Consider the following 13,200-nt stretch of genomic DNA (forward strand, 5'->3'; position numbering starts at 1 on the left):
CCACTTCTTCCTCCCCCACCTCAGCTCTTATTCTGAAAAGCTTCTTTTTAAAAAAAAATAGGTACAAATTGCTGTTGTGGTGATATGTAGCTTTGGCATACTGGATGAAACTGGAACTCAAGATAGGACAGACAAGTACAGCAAGGAGGAAAAAAAACCAATTGCAGTGATAATGAATTTCATAATTTAGAAGTTAATGAGTTTCCTCTGCAAAGTAATATTAAAAATAATAATAATGTAGCTGACTAAAAATGTGGAAGTTGACAGGAGACAGTGGTGCACGTCTCAATAACAAACATACAAGTTACACAGATAAACACCAGATTGCATAACTCGATTCCTATTGCCAAGTTGTCATAACTACGTGAGTACAGTTGTAGGTCTGTAATAGGCAGAGGCTTCTTCCCAAGGGGAATGGTGTGACTTCAAGCAGTCATGTAGACAAACTGTCCAATTTGTGGGGAGCAGGAGGGCTAGCTTTCAGCTGTTTGGACAGCTAACTTGAAGCGTAGTGCTGAGGAGCCTAATTCTGCTATGCTCAGCGAAGTTCAATAGGTGTCTGCTGAAGATGGTTCATTATAGCTAAGATCTAAAGGTGTCCTGTCATTGTATAGCAGCCTAGCGCGCTGAAGCTCCATGCTTAGGGACTGCAGGGAAGCATCCAACGTAAGGCAGAAAATAGCCCTTCTTTTTCCTATAGGTGGATTAAGCATGGATAGTCCTTCTATGTGCCTCTGTGTGCCCTGACTTTTCACAACTGGCACGGGGATACTATCAAGCTTAACTGGGAAGCTTAATTCATTAAGGCATTTTCCATCATACAGAAGTGAGAGTAAGGGTGATAATTATTCACTGGCTGGGATTGCTTGCCAAGGAAAAACTCCTTACTGACCATGACAAAATAGATGTATGTCATGATATGTATGTTTGTATTTACATATATGTTTATATATAAGCATCAGTTTAACAGCAGTTACTATAATCAGCAAGAGTAAAAATCATCAGTAGCAGAAACAACTTCTGGTAAATTGTCAAAGATGGCCGGAGTCTTTTATTTTCTTCCCTTGTATTTATTTGTCTGATGAAAAATTATTTAGGAGATTAAATATTTGGCAGGAGACCAAATGCTATATAGTGACGACTTAATCTGTCTGTTCCCTATATGACTGTCAACTGTGATGTAATCAGTGTTTTGTGTGGGGGGTTATTTATATATTTTTGTGTTAACTTTCCAGCATTCTCCATTTCCAGTGAGAATAGCCAGGTCGTAATGATTGCCATTTCAGCGGCGGTAGCCATTATTCTCCTCACAGTTGTGGTGTACATCTTGATTGGGAGGTTAGTTTATCGTCTGGTTTGCACATTCAATCCCGCTTCCATTTCCCCGAGGGGGCTTGATGAGCATGGCAAATTGGGTGTCGTCGGGCAGTAGCGTGGCTGGTTTGCACTTTCTCCTTTGTCTGCTGCCCAGGAGCTCCAAATACTGCTTTATGCTCAGTAATGAGCCTGCTAACGTTAGCAGCCCCAGTCATACAGCAGTTGTTAAAAAATGCTATAAACACATTCTTAGGCAATTGTAAAATTAAACTGTAGGGGTCAAAAATCAACAAATCCTCTCATTAGCCAATTTCCTCAAATTCCCTGAGAACATAACATGCCTCTATAGGGCACAGAGAATGTAAATATCATTAAGCTTTCAAACAGGCATTTAATTGTGGAAGGAAAATATTCTATTCTATTTCCACCTGCAGTTAACATATAAAATTCTCTATATTAATTTTTTTTCTCTGTTGCTTGTAGATTCTGTGGATACAAGAAGTCTAAACATGGCACTGATGAGAAAAGACTGCATTTTGGGAATGGCCATTGTAAGTTATTGAAGCCTTTTAATGCATCCAGATCCGTTGAATTCATCCCCTAGATAACTGGTATTTTTCAATTTAAAAAAAAAAGTCATACCTCACTTAAACCAAAGTGAAATTGGGAAGAGAATTATCTCTTCTCTTGTGGGTAAGGAGATTTTCCCCAAACAATTATTCTTTGTTTCAAATTCTTTCATCTGTGTTCAGGTTAGTAATGAGCAAAACATTGCTGTCTATGTTCAAACAATGCATGTAGTTAGCAATACGATATTGATTCTGCTGTGCATTACTGAAATGCAGAGTGTAACTTCAACTTTCTCATTATCAGCTATATAAAGTCTAAGAAATGACATTTTTTTCCCAAAGCAAAATATAAAATCAATGAAACCTGTCTTGATGACTACTGAAGGGACTGTGAAAATTGGTTGCTTGACAAAGTTGACCCGCTAATAATTTAGTTTGGAATTATTCTAAGCATAGGCTGAAAAGTGATTTGGAGTAGTCTCTTAAATTAAGAATAACTACTAAACAAATGTCTCACAAATAAATGTTTTTTTTTTTTTTTTAATCCAGCTCTGTTTACAAACATGTTTTGTTCAAGTCCTGATTCCCTGCTTGCAAGAATGAATATGTCTATGCGTTCTTTGGGTTTCATCCAGGACTAAGAAGAGAGCCTTTCTATTGACTTATGTTGTCTTTGTATCGCAAAAATTGCGTATAGTTAAGGATGTGAGATTTTGCTCATCCTGAGGAATCTGGGCTATTTTTGAAATGTGTTCAAAAGCCAAACCCAAAACCTATCTATTTCTGATGTTTGCATACCTATTTTTAATAAGGCTAAATGGGACTTCATTCATGGCTACTCTGGGTCATTCAGCTGTGCCCTGTGAAAGGAACAGCATGGAGCAAGGTCCCATCCAGGAGACGCTCGGGGAAGAAGTGTTGATTTTCTGAGCCCAGGCACGTGTCCTGGCTACCAGGAAGAAGTAGCTTGCTATGGCCCATGGCTGGAGGGGAGCATCATCCTGCAGTATTTCAGCTCCTCTCTGATCCTGGATCCTCTCTGCAATGTGCATAACCCTGCAGCACTCTTCCGCAGCGGAGGAGCTGTGGATCATGAAGACTAGATCACAGTCAAGGCTCTCTCTTTAAAATAGAAATAAATTTGTTTTGGAGCAGGAGAAGCTGAGGGGAGAGGAAGATGATAGTTTAACATTCCTGATCAGGAGTAGTGGGGGGATTCTTTGTTTTCTATCACTGCATTTTGGATTTTTTTTTTCATCCTTACAGGGTGAAGATAATGCCCTTCATAAACACCAAGACTGGAAATTCCTTTTTTTCACCCACAGAATTCTTGGTGTCTAATAAGCGTGTTTTTAATAAGAAGCAGTAGTTTGTCTTTGAAACTTTAAGCTCTGGATAAATATCCTGCTACACCATGTAAACCGTGTTGAGGCATATATTTCTATTGCTTAGCATGTTGTAACGGTAATGTACACATGGGTTTTTTGGCACATAGCAGTGGCGCTGTACCATCTGCAAGAAAAGAGTTGTTGGTACCATAATCAGATGCCTCCCCACCAAATATAATTGAATTAACATTTTAATGAGGGATTTACCTGCAGTAGCTGGAAATTAGAACTGCTTCCTAATCCCTGTGACAATGGAGTAACTGTTCTCTGACTGTTCATATTACTATTATTTTAAGTTTGGACCCCCTCCTTATCTCCAGAGAGCCATGAGCATGCATATCCACAACACGTGTGCTCCTTCCCCTGCACCGTCAGGGGATATACAAGCTGTAACAGTGGGTTTGCTTCGTGCAGCCCAACAACCGCTAACCAACTAGTCTCAAAAAAATCTACACGGTTACATGTGGCCCATAGAATTAATGCTTCATCATCCAAATTTAATGAGGTTATAAAATAAAAGCAGCCAGTAAAAAAAGTGTCACAGACAAATAACAGGTCAGAATTTGCTCTCTTTACTCCCACACAATGGAAAGTTGCAATCACTATTCTTAAACATGTCAGTGCTGTTAAATTCCTGTGGATTAAATTGCTTTTAATTTGGCTTTAGATATTTATGTACTGTTTTTTGAGCAGTGCCATGCTGATTCGCTGTGTAGTAAGAACAGAGCCGATCATGGACCTGGTATTTCTGTTAGAAATTCTTGAAAATGATATATTGATTTTGCAGATATTTATCTGTTAGGATTTGTATGTATGTACGTGTGTGGCTGTTGAAACTTTATTCTACTAAATTACAGTCTTTCTCAAAGAATAAGAAAATTGCTCCTATGAACTAAAAAAGGATAAAGTAACTTCCATGGCTGTCGTAAACTTTCAGCATCTTAAATACAGCAACTGGTTTATTTCAGTCAGTTTATTCTGAATTACTTTAAAAAAGGCTCCAGCCATGAACTATTCCCTGCAGCCTTATTACAAATCCTATAATATTACTTCAAAGGAGCAAAAATGTTTCACCTCCTCAGATCCTCTCCTTTTGCCTTCTTTGGCTGGGCCCTTTTTATTTTTTTGCTACCTTTAGGGCAATTCATGCTGTTAAAATGAAAATGTAAATTATTATGTTTGCACAGAATGAGCTGTAAAGTAGTACAGCTTAACACATGTGCATGTGTTTATTATCTGTTTTTCATGACAGAACCCAGTTACTATACAGGCTGCCCTTAATTATTGGTGTGAAGGGATTATTCTTCTTGCAGTCACCATCACCTGATCTTGGGAACCTCTGGGGTCAGCATTAAAAATCTGCAGCCAAAAACCCCACAGTGCAGAAGCTTTTAATTGTTGTTATTTTTATTGGGGGTATGAAGGAGCCTGTAATGTACATTCAGCATGGACGGAAAGGAGCATTTACAAGATTTTTTTTAACCAACAGCAATATACAGCCAATTACTTTTTGGTTTACTTGCAAGTAATTCTGTAATCATCAGGCTCTTGAAGGAAACACAGTTGGCATTTAACGCCACGCACACGCAGCCCTTGTGTTAAGGGCATGGCTCTTAGTTTGCACTGTTTTCGAGGCAATTAGCTTGGGACCTCAGGTTTATCATTTCTTTGTCAATTCTGAGGCCAATAAATCTCCATAAATTTTTTTTTTTATGTACACTTGAGATTGTTTGACAAAACAATGGTGTGCTCTAACTAATGGTCCAAAGGTATTTTCTCCCACCTGTGTAACCCCAGAAAAAAAGGTTTAACTATTCTAGCAGTCAACAAACGGATGCAGTATAACAGTGCCAAGCTGGAAAGGATATTCCTGAGTGGGTTAAGGTAGTGTTTGTAGGAGGAGTTAATATATTTTGCAAGACCAACTGGTACAGTTAGGAAAAGCTAGAATACATGTCCAGGAATGCAGGTTTTGTGTCAGAAGCAGAAAACTTCAAGCTGGAGATAAAGGTTATTTCACTTTTTGTTAACAAAACATCTTTGTGTTCTAAAATGAATAGAGAGGCAGGCACACAAGGTACAAGCACAGGCAGGGCCTTGAGCCAGGGAGGGGGAATGAGGCTATGCTTTGCCTTCAGCATCTTTGCTGGAGAGAAAGGTTGGGAATGAAAACGTGTTCCTTGCACCCCGAGTCTTGCTGGAGGAAGAGATGTGGAGAGCTTGAAACTGCCCTTAAAAATCATTCAGTCATTTGAGCTAGCGCTTGCCCCGGGCAAACAGAACAATCCCTGGCCAGGAAACTGTAGAGGGGGACAAAATAATAACATGGATGTTAGGGTAACTGAGCACTAGAACCAGACTTTAATAATAAAAACAACTGGCTGCCATCCTTGTGTGTACTAGCAGAGGGATTGAGGCAGAGGTGCATTTGTTCATTTACAATTTTCTTTTCTTATGCATCTTGTTGGAGGACTCGGAAGGAAAAAGTTTGAGTTAATGTGCTCTCCTTAATGTATTCCTAAGAACTTTTCAGGTTGACTGTAGCATCACACGTTTTGTTCCTTGCCTCTATGTTGCTACCTTGAAAGGGACAATATAAGGCAGCATCTAAACATAGGAAGCTGGGAGGGGCGGGTAGTATTTTAATATTTGAAAAGCAGTTAAATATGGCAAGTGCAGATACATTTAAAATAGATTTTCAGACTTCTGTGCAATAACTACATTAGTGTCTCTGGTTTCACTCTATATTAAGATTCCTGAAGACCCATCAAAAGCAGTTTGATTTGAAGAAGCAGTATACCCTTTTCTTCTATTGATTTGATTTATATTGTCTCATGAGCTTTCTTTATAAGGATTAATTAAGTCTAAGTAACATTTTCTCTCTGAATTTGTTTTTACACAGTAAAACTCCCAGGCCTGAGAACTTACGTAGATCCGCATACATATGAGGATCCCAATCAAGCTGTGCATGAATTTGCCAAGGAACTAGATGCTTCTAGTATATCCATTGATAAAGTAGTTGGAGCAGGTAATGACCATCAGATATATTGAACTAAAGATAGCTTTTTGCTGTATGTACTGTTTTACATCTTTGAGTTTATATTTGTGATTGGAAAGAAAACATTCTAAAGTCTTCAAATTAGTAGGTCATATTTACAGCTGACTTCAGTGCACGTGAAACGTTAAGGGCACACAGTTCTGGTTTTTTTTCCCCCAAAGAAAGCAGATAGCAAGATGGTTTTTCAAAGGACACTTGTCAGCCCACACTTGGACGCAGCACTGTTGGGAGTGAAAAGAGTATTCAGCCTCACTTCTATATTTCTCTTTAAAATCTGTCAGCACAGAAGATGGTGTCAACTGTGAAGATGTCTTCTTTTTTTCCCTTAAAAGTACTGTTGGCTATTATGCCTTTAGTGAAACCACAAACTCATTTCATACCAGTCACCACGCATCCATCAGACTGCAATGACCTTTGGTCATTGGATTGATTTTGGTCACTGCTTTGGATTTGAATTATCGATTTAGGAGGAAAGGGTTGTCTGTCTGATAACTGATTGTCTGAGCCATACAGATGCCATAGATTGTTGGGTTTACAGAAAACAAACTGTCAAAATGAGGACAGAGGAGCCAGATTACAGAAAATCTTGTCACACAGAGTTGTCCATGTTACAGCGCAGCATGTAGTTCCTGATAGGATGTGTGCTTGCTCCTTGAAGTGAAGTGGCAGATTGTCTCGAGTTAGAAGATTATGAAGTGCTAGCTTTCCTGCTAAATTAAAACATTTGTGAGAAGTACTATTGATTTTAATTCAATGAAAATTACTAATTCTTTTATTATTGATTTTTTGTTTCTCTCTGAATTTACTGTTTGAATTAAAATCATGAGATGTGAGAGACAGACTCCTAGTGCACAGCAAAAAATTTTCATTTGGAAAAAATGTAGAAGTAAGCTACTGTACTCAGTGCATCTCCTTGAATCACCCAGTAAAAAGAAGCAGTATTCGTCTTCTCTTACTGAAGCTACTCAACTGCTTGTATGAAGTTAGGTTATTTTCTGCAAAGGTAGAATTTTTGTTCCTTGCTGGTTTTAATTTTGCCCCACAAGAGTGCACTGTTCTCCATCATCTTCAGTCAAGGCAGCAAAGCTCTGCTTACTGCACATAATAGAGAATTAATATGGGGATAGAGAAGGGGGTTACTGAAAAGCTAAGTCCAAGAGCACCATGTTTCCTTCTAAGACTTTCAGGAGCCTTCGTTCACAAATGTAAGCTTTCTAAACTTGGGCTGTATGCAGTATATGAATCTAGAAGACAAATTCATAAGAATCAATGATATGTCATATTTTATAGCTCATTATTCTGACCTATTTTTAATTACAATGCACATGAGAATGAGAGGTAACCCAAAATTTGCCAAATAGGGCCTCTGAAAATGGAGGAAGAGTTTTCTGAGAGGCTTCAAAAAAGTGATGTTCTAAAAGAGTCAGGTGGTTTAAAAATAAGTCCCTTTGCTCCACTCCAGTGAAAGTGACAGTAAGTTCCTGCAGGTCCTCCACATTGAAGCTTGGACTCAAGATATGATAAAGCCATTTGTTGGAGACCGTGACTCAGATTCATGTAGCCTAAACTACATATGGCATTACAGTTAGCATTTCCTATTAGCAGTTGCCAGAGGTGCCAACAGGAAGAGCCAGGCAGGGAAGAACAGATGAAAATCAGGCTATAGAGTGCTAGGAGCTTCCAAAATGCATTTGTAGCATCACGATACACTGCTGTCACGTTCAGCACGTGGTAGCTTTTGCATTCGGAGTGAGTGCCTCTGAGGCTGCTTCTGCAGAAACACTTCTTTCCTCCCGAAAAGCAGAAAGGCATTTCCTGACGCTTACTTGAGTCAATGACCTGTTTGACTGAATGACTTGGTCTTTTCCTGCCCTTCTCCTTTACAAATGCAAGTGTGAATGAAATTATAAAAAGGCAGTGATTTGAGAAGAAGGGATTCATTTAGCTGCGCTGAAGTGTGACGTAAGTAATGAGACCTTCAAGTCAGGCAAGTAATCTTGATATTCTGAGGTACTTTTCCAAGTATTTTTTCGCAGCTTTAGCCAGAAGTCTCTGAGAATAGAGGGCAGCTTACATAGCTTTGAAAACATACCCAAATGCAATAAGGAAATACTTTTGTCCAAAAGAACCTCAAGAAAAACACAAGGGATTTTAGTGGGAGGCTAAGCATAAGAAAATTAAGGTCAGGAGCCACTTTTTCAGATTTTTCTTTACAGTAATTCTTTCTTTTAAAACAACTCACTTGTTTTTATGGATCCAGTTCAGCAAACCACTTAAGTTTAAAGCCAATTGGATAGCAAGAGAATACTACAGAAAGTACTTTCTTGATTTGGGGTAGATTTAAGTATGTGCTTTGCTGAACATGAAAGTAAGCATTTGATTTTCTTTCAACGTTTAAACATACTTACAGCATAACATCTTGTTGATCAAAGTATTTCTAAAATTTAGAGGCTACCTGTCCATGAACTTGTTGTGAAGGCTTGCAGTGTCTCCGTGAGGGCTTGTAGAATGTTGCTGAGGTTCACAAGGTTTATGAAACATTCAGCTTAGGTGCCTCTCCAGCTCCGAGGGAGTTCTGTGCACAGCAGTACCATCATGATTCAAAACACAGCAAAGTAAAGGGAGTAGCTAATTTCAGAGAGTCATCTTTTACTTGTCCCCTGGGTCTAAATGCACAGCAAATGCTATTCACTGATGCACTAAGTAGCCTATTTAAAAAGAAATTAAGATCTCCTGAAGAGAGATCTTTATGTCATGAACAGCCCTCCTAATAATATCTATTTGCTTTCCACATGTAAATAGACATATCAGTCTGCAGGGCAGGTTATACAATGTTTATGTTTGTAGCATAATTAAAAATAAACACTTCAGAAAGGCTTTACATGAAAAGCCATCAACCTCATCTCTCAAAATCAGTGCCAGGTTTTCCACCTTCCAACTCGAACACAAGCCCTTATTCCTTCTAAACAATATCTGATGAGATCCAGTCCATTTCCTACTGGGACCATATAAGAATGACGCGCAGGAAAAAGATGTAGTGTAACTGCATGTCACTATGGGTCTTGACCAGATAGACTTATGTAGCATCCATACTGCCCTGTACATGAAAGAACCAAAGGTTAACATAGTTGGGCTGCCCAGTGAGCTTTTTCCAGCGAAACCGTTTTCCAAGTAAACCCATTTTATATTCACAGACAACAGTAAACTCCATTACTATGAAGGGTCCAACTTTTAGTCCCTTGCAGCATCCACTGGCCTTGAGGCACTTGTGGAATCTGATTAATCACCCAAGTTCTAAATTGTGCAGCCATGGCTAAATGGGACTGTGTTGATGGACATTAGCCATAACCTTTTCCTTCCCGAAAGTCAAACAAATATCAGCTATGTGATTCCGGTCAGAAATGAAGGATTGATTGCTGGACTGCTTGCTGAAATCACAGCTATAGTCTCCATTGACAGTAACTGAACAATAGTTTTAAGAGGTTAGCCAGTTATAGCTTTTTGGACCATTAAAACATAGAGAAAAGGGAATACAAAGCTGGACTTTACAAGATTTATGTCAAGCGCTTTTTTCCCCTTCCTTCTGTTTTCAAGATGTGCTTTGGTATTCCTCTTTGTGGTGCTCTGACAGTATTGAGCTGGTGTTAGTATTTGAACTGAAGCAGTGTTTGCTCTTGTAAAGTATACTAGTCATTTTGGCTTGCAGAGGTTGAATATTTTTAATTAAGAAGTCTGAACAGAACTCAACACCCATTAGTTACTAGTAATAAGTTTTACAATTCATTTTTTGAGCTGCTGCTGGTCTTGGCAGCCTGAAATACAAATAATGTTAGAAACAATGGATGTACTGTAAGTGCTATTTTAGTAGTATACATGTATAGAAAGATATACCGTGTTTTTAATTTTTTTGGTTATTACGTTAATAGCACAGTACCATGCCTAGAGGATGAAGCAGCTCAGCAGCTAGTGATAAGATACGGTGACGTTCATTTCTATGTTGTTGACTCAAATCTAGCCTGGGTTAGCAACAGAGAAAGGTCATTGGCCTATGACACGTTTCTTCAGGTTTTTTGGTTAAATTGGCTGCCTAACAGAGAAACCTTAGAAAATAAAGCTGAAAAGTGACCTCAAGAGGTCATTAAGTCCACACCCTTGCCCAAAACAGAACTTGCTAGGTACCATTCTTGACAGATGCTTATTCTTTACAGTCTCCAAGATAAAAGAGTTTATAGCCTCCCTAAAACATCTTTTGACCTGTCCAAGTGTCCTTACTGTTAGGGTTTTTTTTTCCTGATATAACTGACCTTTATTGTAATTTGAACTATTCTTTGGTTTGCCTCTTGTGTATAGATAAAGGAGTTGGTGTCCATCTTATTTATAACCATAATTTTGGTAAGCCAAAACTATTGTCATGTCTCTCTCTTCTCATTCCTTGTTGCATATAAATAACACCAATTCCTTGAGCTTTGAACGTGAACACACAGCCCTGACTTTTAAGATTCTGATCATTGTTATTAATCCCTTTATCATTCCTGAATTGCAGTGCCACGAATGGGACGTGGACTCTAATGCCAGCCGTATTGGTGGCAAGTTAATGAAAGAATAATTTCAATTTGCAGATAAATGGGCTGAATGTAACATCTAAAGTGTATCCCATGTGGTATCACGTCTGAAGTCAATGGTGAAGGGCTGTCAATCCATCACACATTTCTGAGCATTAAATCTGTGAAGAGCAACGTGATTTAAATTTGCCTATTAAAAAGATCTTATTTCTGTGGGTTTTGGTCATTTTTAGTTTTCACAGATGTTGCTTAATGTAAACAATCAGCTGCAGGGATAAGAAAAGAATCATTGTGGGCAAATGAGCTCCAAGAGCCTTTGCTCTTTAGAGGCATAGCAATGCTATTGCATTTAGGATTATTACACATTAAGTTGGGAAAAGCTCATATGTAAGCAGTATAATCACTCTTTCCATGATGTTTCACTGAGAAATAAAAACAAAATTCCCAGTTTGCATAAAAATGGTGCCAGCTAGATTTAGATTTATAGGGTTTGCTTGTTTCCAAGTCAAACTTTCTATACAAGGCCACTTGACAAAATATGGCATATGAGGGGCTATTTCTATTTAGATCTCATGTATTTTGACAAAATAAGCTGAATAGGCATGTATTGTTGAAAATCAGTGTTAAAGCCCTCCAGCAATACCCTCTAGTTTCCTGAAAGAAAACAAAACGCAAAACCAAGCACCTTTCTTTTCTTTTCTTCTCTGTTCAGTGAAGTGCTTTCCTTGTCTTTAAATAGAAATAATCATGTAGGGCAATTCTTGTCATCGTGTTTCTTGTATATTTTATCCATTCTCTGTTTTAATTGTATTTTTCATTATTTCAACTATTTTGTCATTAAAACAAGGAGACAAAAAGTTGCTACTGTAATTTTAAATGGGATGTTGTATGTGCAGTTTATTATATCACATGAAATCTAAGATGGGGGGTTGGATAATTGGGAATCAAAAGTCAGTTGCTGTTCAAATGTTTTGTAAGATACTGAAACTTCCTTATATGCTTTATGTAAATACAGAAATTTTCAAGTGAGATGTTTTCTTCCAGCAGTTTGTCAACGTATTTAATACTTGCTTATTTGAATGCTAAGATAATTTTCCCTAGGTACTCTTCTTGAATGTTACATAGCAAAGGATAAACCACGTTGTGTAAAAGTAAACATGCAGTGACACCTGCCATTTTCTGTTTAGGGATCTCACGCAATATACAGTGGGCACAATATTCATGGTGGACTATCAGGTCCCGTAGTCCCATAGTGACAGTATATATTTGCATGTTTAGATCCATCTGAATAATGATAGAACAAAGATAATCTGTATGGATTTTTTTCTTTGCAGCTGTGTAGATAAATTATTTTGTTATGAATTATCTTGCTACTTGAATTGAAATAAGTAAAATAATAGGGAACTGTACCATCTCTGGTAGAAATGAAGAGTATAATGTTCACAAGGATGCATGACTATTCTGATACTTCTGCATGAATCAGCTTTCCTACTATTGTCTCAAAGTGCATCAACTGAGACAAAAAGGGAATTTTCTGGTGACATTTATGCATTCCTCTGCTCTGCAGTCATCGGGATATGCAGTGTAAATAAGTGACATTGTCCAGTTTGACAGCTGGATAACCCAGGCATGGAAACGTTAAGTAGTTGTCCAAAGGCCTCCTTTGGAGCTCCGGTCAGTGGCCCACCAGTAAACATCACACTTCAGGGACTTTTGCTGAACGCTAAGTCTTCTTTCTTAAATCCCCATGAAATAACTACATTTCATCTTTTGTCATTTTTCCACTTTTTTAGGGGAATTTGGAGAAGTGTGCAGTGGGCGCCTAAAGCTGCCTTCTAAAAAGGAAATTTCAGTGGCTATCAAAACCCTGAAAGTTGGCTACACAGAAAAACAGAGAAGGGACTTCCTGGGAGAAGCAAGCATCATGGGACAGTTTGACCACCCTAATATCATTCGATTAGAGGGAGTCGTCACTAAAAGTAAGATATGACAAGGGCATCTGTTTTGCATGGGAAGTGTCACTGGAGGTCCCTTCCACCCTAAATTATCCTGTGATTCTCAGATCTTTCAAAGAAGAGCAAAAGCAAGTAAAAAACTGAATCATCCATGTTTATGCTCTGCAAACCCTTCCAGAAATGTTTATGTTATAAGCCTGTTAATACGTACTAAATATCCTTCAAAAGAGATAACAGTGGAAACACAGAGCTTGGCCTTTGCAATGTATTGTATTTCCTCAAAAGCAGGAAAAAAATTTCCCATGTGCGAGCACCAGCTAAACCCGCACTGATGGATCCAATGAAGAATGG

The 13,200-nt window shown here is 38.3% G+C and overlaps 1 protein-coding gene across 5 annotated transcripts in view; it reads left to right on the forward strand.

Annotated features, from left to right (window-relative positions):
- Window positions 1-13,200, forward strand: part of EPHA3 (EPH receptor A3) — a 235,603-nt gene that overhangs the window by 182,141 nt on the left and 40,262 nt on the right. For all 5 annotated transcript variants that reach the window (XM_075515385.1, XM_075515413.1, XM_075515393.1 and 2 more), the window contains exons 8-11: window positions 1,236-1,338; window positions 1,801-1,868; window positions 6,177-6,302; window positions 12,688-12,873. In XM_075515385.1, coding sequence (XP_075371500.1) covers window positions 1,236-1,338; window positions 1,801-1,868; window positions 6,177-6,302; window positions 12,688-12,873 — 483 coding nt within the window. The remainder of the gene's footprint in view (window positions 1-1,235; window positions 1,339-1,800; window positions 1,869-6,176; window positions 6,303-12,687; window positions 12,874-13,200) is intronic.

Source organism: Mycteria americana, chromosome 1 (assembly GCF_035582795.1).
Source record: "Mycteria americana isolate JAX WOST 10 ecotype Jacksonville Zoo and Gardens chromosome 1, USCA_MyAme_1.0, whole genome shotgun sequence".
NCBI classification, from domain to species: Eukaryota; Metazoa; Chordata; class Aves; order Ciconiiformes; family Ciconiidae; genus Mycteria; species Mycteria americana.